Here is an 11,906-nt window from a genome sequence, read left to right as displayed (position 1 = left end):
TTCAGCATTAAGACTTTTACTTAAACTTTATTACAGAAGATGATCAGCTGTGTCATCTAACTAATCTATCTCATGCACAACAATCTGTGATTTTCAGGAACTATTATAAATACATTAGTGACAGACTGACTTCATTTTCTTTTATGAGAATTAGTTCTGAATGCAACAGGAAATGTATCAAAGCGACACTGAAGAAGGCTCTGTTAATTATGTTCAGCTTTCTGAGGAGTCAGAATGGAGCCGTCAGCATAATCAGCAGCCAGGTTAGGAGTCAGTTCAGTCCACTGACTTTTCTGTTGCTCTGCCCAAAAGAAAAATACGAGGTCCTCGTTGCACTCCAGCTCTTTCAGACCAGGTCCACTAGTTTGAATTTGCCCTCCTGTTTCACTGGCATCACGTTGATGAAGGTCTTGTAGAGCACGGCTCCTTTAGGCAGCTTGGTGATGACGCGGGTGACCTCGGGGTTTCGGGGCGGTGGGATGTAGACCTCCTTGGTGAACCTGACGTGGCCGTCCTCCAGTGCGAAGAGGGTGTTGTTGGTTCCCAGGCCAACCTGCAGGACAATCACAAAACACCAAGGATACATCAAAACTCCCCAACTGGACGCAAACTGCATGCCACTGTTACGTTTAATGTCACAATAAACTGCATGCGATATTAGTTCTCAGAGCAAAACAAATCGCTGTGACAACAACGTTTCTATAAGATTTTTAAGGCTAATATGATTTAATCCATTTAAAGCTCAAGTCAGTTAACTACATATCTGCCAACGTCTACAGCAAGATTATAGCAGCATACAGTAAATTAATAATTACCTGCTTTATTTAACTATTGAATCTCTCTCAAGCTGAATTAGCATTGAAATTTAATCTCTACATCCCTGGATAGAAAAAAAAAAAAAAAAGGCATACTCACATGTGCTCCAGGGTGATACCTCAACTTCCTCTGTGTTGCAAGGATGTTCCCAGCATGTACAAAGTTACCTTAAAAGAACATAACAAAATAGCGATCAACACAATGTGGAATATATGCTTTGTAGATTATTTCAGAGCTTCCAGAGGTGTTCAGATGGGGGGGCAAATATTACCATCCACTTTCTTAAAACCAAACCTCCGGCCGGGGCTCTTCCCTCCGAGGTTCTTTGAGCTGCCTCCGGCCTTCTTGGACGCAAACCTCACCGCGTCCAGCAAATAGGACTCACTGGAAACCAGAAGACCTAAAAACAACACAACGGAGACGTTTCTGGACGGCTAAATGCTACAAACACTGCTGAACTGGTTTGAGTGACGTTTTAAGTCCAATGTGTTTAATTGATTGTCCCCAAGCAGAGGGATAACCAGGTAGGTTAGCAAACGAAACGTTGTGCTAATAGAGAAAAGCTAACACCAGCGAATGGACAACGAACAGAAATGGTCGCTTTTTTTTAATTGTATTAAAACGCACGTAAGGTGTTATAATTAACATTAAGTTGTTTCGTACCTGCTCTGGACTTCAGCATCAAGGACGCCAGCGCCGCCATTTTGAATCGTGTCATCAATACGCAACATCCTTCGCGACGTATCCGTATCCTTCTGCTGCGTTCAGGTACCTTGTACAACGTGCGAAACAGAACTCACTATGATACCAAACGTTCATATTATGTTAATCATAAACATAATATGAACATTATATATCGTTTTGGCAATCACTCAAATAATAACTTTAAATTAATCTTGTCCAGCTAGGTGGAATGCTGTCAATTTGTATCTTTTTGTGGGTAATCTTCTCTTCCAAGATATCAAATGATTGTCACGAGTAATATTCCTTCTTGTCATGCCTTACTGAGGAACTATGTATACATTTATTGTAATAACTCAAATAATGCAAAAGTAAAAACTGTCTGTTGTAACAGACAGTGACAGCGAGTTACAGCTCAGGTTTTCACAAACACTGGATGGGTTGATGGGTTCGTTCTTAAACAAACAACAACAACAACAACAACAACAAACTTAATAAATCGCCACTTTTAAGCAATTTGAGCCAAACAATTCTGGTCTAAAAAAAATTAATAATGAGCGCAATTCCTATCATTAAAAGCTCTGTAGTCCGACTGTCCGTGAATGCAACAAAACCCGGGGAAAATCAAACATCGCGTCACGCGCCCCCCATCTCACGATGATGTAAGTAGCCACAAAAACAAATAGCATGTTGTAGTTGGAAGTTTGTTCAGTATGTAGTGAAATCCTCCTGTCTTGGAAGTTGTCGTCCTGCTATCTGACGTCTGTGTGCGTGACGCTGGCTGCCTTTTTGTCGGGTAAATTGAACTTGGCTTTCCGTGTGTTATCTATCGTTTGTCTTCCTAAGGAAATTTTTAATGCTGCGCCAAACTCAATTTAAGAAGTAATTTCTTTCTTTATTGTGAACTCTTTTTTTTTTAGGTGCCTGGAATATGTAGCTGGAAGTTAGGAATCCAATTATTTCTGCAGCAACAGATAACGTCACACCAAGAAACTTGTGTAATGGTTCCCCCTTATCTTCCAAAGCCAGAACGGGCTGCTAGCAAAGCTCTGTCTGAAACCAAAATCGTGTTCCCGTTGTTGCCGAATTTACCAGCACACTCGGAACATGTTGGTTGTTCGAGCTATTTGTTTGTTAGGGGATCCATTCACCCCTTTTTCATCTGGTAAACACTAAATGTGACAATTTTTCAAAGAAGTCTGGCGAGGAGTTTAAACCAAAGACAAACAAAACAAAACGCACTTTCCTAACAGATGATGGTGACAGTTTGTGTTTTCTATCATCATGTATAGTGATTCCCCTCAACGTGAGGATCTGAGAAGCAGCAGTGACTCAGATGAGGAGCTGCCTGTGTTTGATTTCCTCCAGCCTCGTCCAAGCACCGATGTAGCCTCCCAGAAAGCCCAAAAGAAACCAGAGGTGAACAACTTCAATGGTAAAGCTGCGGCCTTCTCCAGTTCGGTTCTCGGTAAGGGTGGATCGGCTGATGTCATGATGATAAGCAGCGATTCTGACGACGACGTGGCGTACGTGCCCCTGGCACAGAGGCTGAAATTGAGACAGGACAGCGCCGTCCTCACCGAAAGAAACCAAAAAGGCTCTTCAGAGTCAGAGCATCTCCTCACATTGCATAAGGAGAGAAGGTCGACCCCAGAGGAAGCGGATGACCTACCCCTCAGACATCTCTCCGCATCCGAGACCGGAGACGCGTCTCCTACCAGGACGAAAGCCACAAAAAGGTCGGCGGAGGAGATCCGGGCCTCCAGGGAGGAGGCTGTGAGGAGACGGCAGGCCAGAGAGAGACAGCAGCAGGACAGGGAGGCGCTCAAGCAGGAACAAGAGAGGCAGAAAGCGGAGAGAAGAGCTCTGGTTGAGGCTGCCAAAGCCCTGAGGCCAGAGGAGTGCATCAGGCATATGGTTGTAGCTGTTGATCCAGGTGAAAGAAGAAAGAAAACTATAAAAAAAAAAAAAAGCTACAGATTTATTAGAAAGCAGCTCAGCTAAGTTATTTTTCTCTTTTGCAGCTCTGTTGCAGCTGGAAGGAGGGGGAACTCTGCTGGCGTCTGTGCAGGCTCTGGGTTGTAGCTGCGCCATAGAGAAACAGCCGCTGCCCCGCAGCGTGACCTGGGCCAGGCAGGCTCCGAGCGCACAGGTTCAAAAAAACGAGTCTAGTTAAGAAAATGCAGTGCAGTCCCAGCTAGGGCTAGTCCATTATTGTGACAATTAATTGGATAAAAAAATAAAAAGAATTGGCACAATCTGGGAATGTTTTTCTTTTAGCCACTTATAATTTATATTTCCTTTTTTAAGCAATATATTGCCTATAATGCAATAACATAGTATTCCTTTTGTGTACACTTGATTGTTTGTAACAAAGAATGCAACTGCAGCTTAAGAAATGCTTCCAACATCAACATCCCAAAAAGTTCAGCTTGTACTCAACAGTGTAGGGCTGATCTGTTGATTATTTCTTGAATGAATTGATTAACAACTGGATGCAAGAGGTGTTCAATAGGAGATTTGCTTTGCAAAAATCGATCCAGCGAAAACTATGCCACTTGAGGAGTTCTAGGTAGAAAATATTTAAAGACAAATGTTTGGGGTTTTTTTTTCTTAATTTTTTTGTACACTTTTGATTATGATTACTGCTTTAAATTCAGCAGTGATGAATTTAATTCAGCAAATGGCCTTGTTCTGAGTCTTTTTCTTTTCTCGAGTTAACGATTAATTGATTACTAAATTAGTTGGCAATAATTTGAATAATCGATTCGTCGCGATTAATCGTTTCAGCCCTATAGTCTCAGCTCAGCTTGCAACTTGTCAGGGTACTGCAGATGTACCCTGCAGTGCAGCTGCAGGGTACAGCTCATCAAATGGTGACATTTATGTTTCAGTCATCCATTGTCCATTTTTGAATAAAGTTTATTATTATCATGATAAATGTGCTCCCGCTGTTTCAGCAGAACGATGCGGCGCGCGCTCCAGAGCCCCACGTGGTGATGCAGATGACGGTGGAAGACTTCGTCACTCTGATTCACAACTACATCCAAGTGAGTCGCCGGTCGGACTCGCAAAACGTCGTTGAGAAATTTCCAAAAAGAAAACCCTTCCGGAAACTTTCAGCTGGAAGCCAAGCAGAAGAATTCTTGAAAACATTCTAAGATTATTACACAAAATAAACCCTTCAAAACAAGCTTTAACATTCTAAGCAAGGCTGTAAGCTCACCGGTAGAAACTGTAAGTATCTCCCAAGAGCAGCAGTTTTTCTAGATAAGCCTGGGTTCTATCTGTTTTTATCTGTCCGTTTCTGTTTGGAGAAGCTTGACCTGAAACGAGTATCTCCCTCTGCCTGTGTAACCCAGGAGGAGAGGCACAGCGGGCCAGCCTGCAGCCCCACCCTCACATCGTGGGTCCGGGAGCAGCAGAGGCGTCACCCCGACAAACGGCTCAGTTTGGCAGTCGTGGAGCTGGAGAGCTATTTCAGGTGAGAGGGCTTCAGAGAACGAAGGAGTCTTATTAAACCAGAGACTCCTTTGTGACGGCCGTACGTCGTTTTCATTCATTCGAACTCGGTGGATTGCTTCAAGGAGATTTGCATTTTCTCTGTTTGTCCAGTTTATCAGCCAGTTTTCCATAAACTAAAAGTAGCAGACGGCATTCAGAGTCATCCACCACGTTGGAGAATCAGAAAGACGTTCTCGTTTCGGAGTCGAGCAAAAAGGCACCTAGCACAGGAAGGGAAGACAAATGGAAAAATCTTCACTTATAAGAAACGGATAAAACAGTCCTGCCAGATTTTGCTGAGGCGCTCATGCCCATTTAACTTTTCTCTAAAAATGTGGTATAAATTAGCCTAAGCTGTTGTTTTTCTTAGAGTGCAAAAGTTACCGTCTGACTTACAGTCTGTCATTTAGCAATCTGTAAAAGCTAATTTCGTTACTTCATTTATTTAGTTTTTAAAAAATAATCTGGTATCTAAAATCCATTCTTCATAAATATTTGTCTGACCTCGGCAAGATTATCCTACATTGAATTGAAATAGCGAAAGACTCACCAAACTGTATATGGATTTGTTTTTTTAACCATTTGTAGTTAAAAACAACCTGAACCTAGCAAGAATTGTAGTTTTTTTTGTTGTTTGTTTAGCTGGATCTGAACATAGTCAATCTAGATTAGATTGAAATGACTGAAACCCTACTTTGCTAATTTATCAGCAAAGTAGGGTTTTGTACAAGTTTAACTGTTTAGTGCTAAATAGCCATACCTTTAGAAAACTGTAAAACAGCTGAAACACTGACTTCCTTTAAATCTCGACTAAAGACCCACCTGTTTAGAGTTGTATTTGAAACGTAATCAATTATGAATTTCATGATGCCACTTGACTTAATGTAATGTTTTGGTTGTTGAGTTAATGCTGCATGACTTTGTGTTTTTGTGTTTATGATGTAAAGCACTTTGAAATCCCTTGCTGTTGAAATGTGTTATACAAATAAAATTTGATTGATTGATTGATTCAGTTTCTGAATCAGCAGCTTTTCATTAGATGCCGACTTCTGTCATGTTTTCCATCCAAAAGACTTTAGAATTGCTGACTACAGTTTAGTGATCTACTAGTGACGTGGCAACTGATTGAAATGTGCCTGGAAATGCATCAAAACTGAAAGCCCCCACTTTATTTTTTGGTCTGTAAATGCATCACCAAATAACTTTTGACTTTAGAGGAGAAAAAAATTAAATAACTAGTTGTGTCTGATGCTTCAATTGTAATCCCTTCATGTAGCCGTTAACTTAAAACAAAGGCAAATGAGTTTCTTTATATTAGGATTATTTGAAGAAAAATAATTAAAAACAGTGGAGGTCAAAAGCAGAATCAAAAGGCACCTTTTACGAAAATCAGAAATTGGCGCTGGCTCTCTTGTTTGGCCACTCGCATCACTACATCGGTGTTACTACTATGAATCATTTACAGAACGCTGGCTGCTTAGGGGGTCCCGTCAATCATAAAAGTAAAGCTCACCTTGATGTTCTCAGGGCCCGAAAGTCTCAGAGCCAGAAGAGGCTCAGAGCGGCTGTGGCTGGGGAAGAGGCAGGAGGAGGAAAAGAGAAGAAAAAACGGAGGACCGGTCACGCCGAGAAGCTGCCGGAGGTGTCCAGAGTTGAAGTGGAGGAGGTAGGTTGGTCATCCGCCCCCCCCCCCCCCCCGGATAGGATACTGAATAATAACGATGCATAAATTGAGACGAGAAGAAAATACTAAAACAGGCTTTTTATAAAAAATTACCTTGAAAACAAATGCAGCACTAAAAGTCTTAAATAACCCATCGTCAATGAAGAGGTTTTTTTTTTTTTCCTCCTCCTTTTTGAAGTTGCGTGGTTTTGAAGTTTGTTGAGTAGCACCTGCATTGCTTTTACATCATCCGGCTATTTATTTATTTATACATTTTTGTCAGTCAGCTGCAGACATCTGTGTTGCTGCACATCATTGCATGGTTTATTATATAATCTGCTCCAGGAGAGAAAACGCAGGTAGACAAAACCAGTAAAAAGAAGGAGCCGAACACCGGAGTTAATCACGACATTTAAAGTTTAATACAGTAAGAAAACCTGCATCCTACAGTGTTTGGTTAAGTTCAGTGTGTGGTGTTGTAATGGGCAGGAAAATGCTTTAATACAGACCAGTATATATAGGTAATTATTTTAAATATGGTTATTTTGTTATGTACTATATATCAACTTTTATATGAAAAAAAAATCATTTTTAACTTTGATAAAAAATTTATTCAATTTTTCTATGTGAGAAGGCTCCAGCAGGATAATATCTCATCGTTCTATTTCTAATCTGTTTCAAATTTTATGTCGATGAGTGGTATTCATTGTATGTTTTATTCCAGTGGTTTTTTTTTTATTTTATTGCAGAACCTTAAAAAAAAAATAAATGAGAATTCACAATATAAATTTTGTTCTCATAAATTTAATAGGCACTTTAGGAATGCATCAACAGCAGAAATCAATTTCAATTTAACCAAAAGACACATAAATCCCCCCCCCGCGGTTTAAAACAGTTGAACGTCTTAATTGATGCTACTTTACGAAAGCATTTACACTCATAAATTAATACATTTGTTTATTAAAATTGGTCAAATGAATTGTATTGCTTGTTTTAATTAAAACACAAGCCTACGTCTCCCTAATCTATAATGGCTTCTGCATTTTTCAACAGTTTACACTTGTGGGATGTTTTTGGTTTATTAATATAACACAAAAGCGGAAAGTGTTCCTCACTATGTAGCTGATTTTATTTAATCAATCTTCTGATCTTCAGGGGGTTAATAAATGAAGGCACTCATTTGATGGTGATTAGATAATCACATTTGCTGGCTGGGGTGAGGGAAAAATAATCAAAAAGTGTTAAATTGGTCCCAGTAAACACCAGCCACAATCATATCGACTCAAGGGTAAAATTAGCCACACAATTGTTTAAACGTCCCTCAGTAGGTTGCCTGCAAAACTAGTTTTTGTGATCCAAGCTTCTGATGTTCTAAATCTTTGTAGCAACTAGCGTCACGACATATGAAGAGAAACCGCATAAACATCTAATCTTAACACTTCCTGTTGCAATGGAATCATCACAAACATTGAACAGGGATGTCTATTTAACTTTCGACGAGCCTGCCATAACAGACCTCCATTTTGTAGCTCATAGCTACATTTGTTTTGTTTACATTCACCTCAACAGAATTTTGGTTTGTAAGATTTTTGTCCAACATTTCTGGATGATCTTGCATCAACAATTCAGGAAATGGTATGATTCAATTCAACAAAATGTACAAGCACTGCAAATTTCCTTTAAAAACATATCGCTTCAGGTAGCACATAAAGTTTTCTATGAGTTGCCCTCCTGGACGAGCCCCCAACTTATGCTATCATATGTCATAGAGAGATTAGCATTTTGTCCACACTGCAAGTCAGTAGATGACAAAACTCCCCTTTTGCTCTTTTACAAGTGCCAATAAATAATTTTGTGTTGTTTCAAGTTTAATTTTAGAAAATGAGACCTCTCATGTTAAGTAACACTTGCATGTAAATATGTGAGATTATAGCCACATAGCTAATTTTCATCCCTTGTCCCATTGGCAGGTTGATGTATATGATGTTTAATGATAAGAAAAACCAGCATCAGATTACTGTATATAGGAGAATCGGGGGTATTTAAACAGTTGTTTGCCATTTATAGTCTATAACCGTTAAAAAATGTTGACTTTGTCAAAACATTTTCATTAAGTTGAACAGAGTTGGCATAACAGTCCTAAAAATAATGTTTTTAGGACTCAAGCTAAACTAAGCTAAACAGGCTAATTGTTTGACTAGTAAAATTAGCCTGTGCCCTCTGCCACTCTAACAAACAATTCTACTGCATAGTTTTCTCATGCTAAACAGATCCATATGTTTTGTTTGGGTAAATAAATATATTTGTTATCCAAATTTTGGCCCATTGGTCATTGTAATTTAAACCTTAAGTACATTTAGGTGAAATTGTAATTTTAGTGTGCCGCCCTGCTACAGTTTGTGCCCTGCTACAAAAAAAAAAAAAAATTTAGACGAACCCCTGCAGAAGAGTATAAACAGTCTTCTGATTGCCTTTGTCGAGAATAATTTACAGCACTAATGTGAAAGTCTACCAATGTTATTTTTTAAATCATGATATTTATATGGAGTTTTGTTCTCAAGAAGGAAATTAGGCATTCGTTTTACTATCTTCACCGATCCTCGTGCAAAATCCCATCAGGCTGTGGTCCACCTCCAGCTTCACACCGGCGTCTCCGTCCGCTTCTTATCTACCTGGAAGGAGTTCTCCGACCACATCACCATGACGACCAAAGCGGTCGCCGAGGCCCCTTTCAAGTGAGCAATCCGGAGCCCTTTTTGCTCATCGCATCTCGGGCCCTGCGCCGCCTCTGCCGGATCACACGGTCACTTCCCACACTCCTCTCGGTTGTTTTCAGGCGAGCGCGAGAGCAGACCGGCTTCTCCTTTTACCTGGAGAGCGAGTGGGCGGGAGGCCAGCGGGTGGACAAAGCTGGGAAGGGCCTGCTGCAGGCGTGGAAGAGACAGATCCAGCAGTTCAACAGAGTGAGCTCAGACGTGGCGGGTGCCATCTTGGCAGCTTATCCTTCCCCGCAGCTGCTCAAGAAGGTATGCATTCACCTCTCAAGCATTTCAACAGGCTCAGATTCAGTCTTTGCAACCACTTTTACATGCAGCCATTGCTAATATTAATTAAATCTTCCTCTGTTTTTTATACTGAGAAGAGTAAAAAAAAATGTTGTCATTTAGGAAGATATAATCTAGGTGTCCTTCCTGCCTGTTGCAGTTTGGGATTAACAAAAAAAAATGCAGATATGAAGCTTTTCCACAACAAATCTGCAGGTAGTTTGCTTGAGATGAGCAGATATGTAAATGTTTTTCAACAAACAAACAAACAAAAGCATTCTTCCAAATGCCAAATGATACTTATTATCTGCTACAGTGGGCATTCAGCGTAGCAATTAGAGCAGATAAAACATTCCCAGGTTGCCAATTCTTGTGTTTTTTCAATGCAATCAATAGCTGAAGTACAAAGTTTATAAAAAGCAGGACAATATAGAAATGAAAGTTGACTCTCATTACTGTATAGTTCAGATGTTTTGTGTTGGGTTCTTTAAAGTAGTTGTTAGGAGTCAGTATCTTACCAGTCTAGGTAGAGCTAATGTCTGCAATGTGAACCAACTTGGAAAAGCAGTAATGTAAGATTGCTTCGGGGAAAAACTTTTTACATTTGAATTAATTTACATCTGCTGGCACAACATGGGATCCGGGAGGCTGTTCAGTCAACAAATCATAAATAGGATGCACAATTATTTTATGAAATACCTGAAGATACTTTGTAAAAACAATTGTTTCAGAATTTTGTTTTCATTGGTGGATTTCATTCTGTGAAGTTGAAGGCTTGTTTCAAAAATAAAGATTTGGAGGTTTTACGGCGTATGATTCCATAGCTCACTCTGCGTTTCCTTCAGCTGGTTGGAAAAATATAAAAAATATTTTTAAAGCTTAACACGTCCTCATCCTTGAGCTATGAAATAAAAATAGTTCTGTGTCACATTTGTGATGTTCTTTATTTTTCTTGTGACAATATAAAATTGCCCATGTGACCTTTATGTAACTGTAACCTCCAAGATATCCTTTCTGAAAGCTAATAATCTCCCTGTGTGTTCACAGGCTTACAGCCAGTGCAGGACCGAGAACGAGAAGCTCTCTCTTCTGTCTGACCTTCTGATCCGCAGAGGAGAAGGCGTCACCTCCACAACCCGACGGGTCGGTCCGGAGCTTTCCAAACGTCTTTTCCTCCTGATGCACTCCCGTGATCCCGAGCAGAATCTGGACGCCAGCCTTTAAACTCTTTGAACCGAAACTTTGCTGTAACCCAAATCAAATGTTTGAGGTCCGACTAGTTGATTTAGTCATGCTGATTTTGATGCTTGTGCAATAAAGTTTTTATACAACTACAGGTTTGGACTACTGCCACTCCTTTTTTTTTAATGCTGTTCCATCCCAAAACAGTTCTTTTTTAGTTCATCAGTTATTGTCTAATCCACAATCCCTGTTAGAAATGATGCAAAATGACATCAGTAGGCAGACCAAAACATTAAGTTATGTGGAAATTTTGGTATTTTAAAGATCAAAATGAAGATAATTGATACAAATTACATGATGACAAAATCGGGGAAAAAGAAAAATTTTCCAAAATCAGTTTCTTTAAATATGAAACTAAAAATACCCTCAGGTTTGTGTCTGGTGAATTTCTGGTTTAAAACAAGCTTGTTCTACCTTCAGTGACGTTACTCACCCTTTGGTAGAGAATCCAGAAATCCATTTTACTCAAGAGTAGCAATGCCACATAATAAAATTACTCAAGTAAAATTAAAAAGTACAGTATGGTAAAAAAAAGTACCGTACTCAAAGTATTTTTCCCCCCCCATTACGTTACTCGATTAAATGCGACTGAGTAAATGTAACCAAACTCTGTCTACAATGTAGCTGAAAATCGATCAAGGTGTTGTGAAGGTCCAGTCAAAGTCTAGACCTTAACCTTATTGAAACACCAACAAACCAAATGAAACAAAAGCAATCCATGTCCTCGATTTTTCCATCTGGTCCTCCATCAGAGGAACACCTAAATACCTCTGTGTTTAGGTTCCACCCGGACACTGGCACTCATAAAGATGTTGTCCCCTCCTTCCTGACTTAATCAGGTGTTGTGTGTTTTCAGGTGCTCCTCCCTGTGTGTTTTAAAAGCCGTCCAACTGATCTGCCTGTGTCAATGAACTCGTCCCCCTTCTCCGGTGCCGGCTACCTGCGTGCGTCGAGCC

At 40.0% G+C, this 11,906-nt stretch overlaps 2 protein-coding genes across 5 annotated transcripts; one reads left to right on the top strand and one right to left on the bottom strand.

The window, feature by feature from the left end:
• On the bottom strand, window positions 1–1,546 carry mrpl27 (mitochondrial ribosomal protein L27). Its single transcript, XM_005809950.3, has 4 exons — window positions 1,480–1,546; window positions 1,088–1,216; window positions 916–983; window positions 1–553 (listed from the first exon to the last, which is right to left on the bottom strand). The coding sequence occupies exons 1-4, from the start codon at window positions 1,532–1,534 to the stop codon at window positions 347–349; spliced, it is 459 nt and encodes a 152-aa protein (XP_005810007.2). The 5' UTR covers window positions 1,535–1,546; the 3' UTR covers window positions 1–346.
• A 565-nt stretch (window positions 1,547–2,111) lies between these two features.
• On the top strand, window positions 2,112–11,028 carry eme1 (essential meiotic structure-specific endonuclease 1). Of its 4 annotated transcripts, none has more exons than XM_005809956.2 (9): window positions 2,112–2,159; window positions 2,790–3,433; window positions 3,522–3,649; window positions 4,458–4,547; window positions 4,860–4,981; window positions 6,529–6,667; window positions 9,284–9,399; window positions 9,501–9,690; window positions 10,756–11,028. In XM_005809956.2, the coding sequence occupies exons 1-9, from the start codon at window positions 2,155–2,157 to the stop codon at window positions 10,930–10,932; spliced, it is 1,611 nt and encodes a 536-aa protein (XP_005810013.2). In that variant the 5' UTR covers window positions 2,112–2,154; the 3' UTR covers window positions 10,933–11,028. The 4 variants fall into 4 exon arrangements, with proteins under 4 accessions (XP_005810013.2, XP_023196326.1, XP_023196328.1 ...); XM_023340558.1 differs by having other exon boundaries at window positions 2,121–2,159; window positions 2,418–3,433; XM_023340560.1 differs by lacking the exon at window positions 2,112–2,159 and adding an exon at window positions 2,171–2,293 and having other exon boundaries at window positions 2,418–3,433; window positions 4,461–4,547.
• The last annotated feature ends 878 nt before the right edge of the window (window positions 11,029–11,906 follow it).

The sequence above is a fragment of the Xiphophorus maculatus genome, chromosome 10 (genome assembly GCF_002775205.1).
Source record: "Xiphophorus maculatus strain JP 163 A chromosome 10, X_maculatus-5.0-male, whole genome shotgun sequence".
NCBI classification, from domain to species: Eukaryota; Metazoa; Chordata; class Actinopteri; order Cyprinodontiformes; family Poeciliidae; genus Xiphophorus; species Xiphophorus maculatus.
The sequence above is the reverse complement of the archived record's forward strand: the minus strand, read 5'-3'. Positions and strand labels throughout refer to the sequence as shown.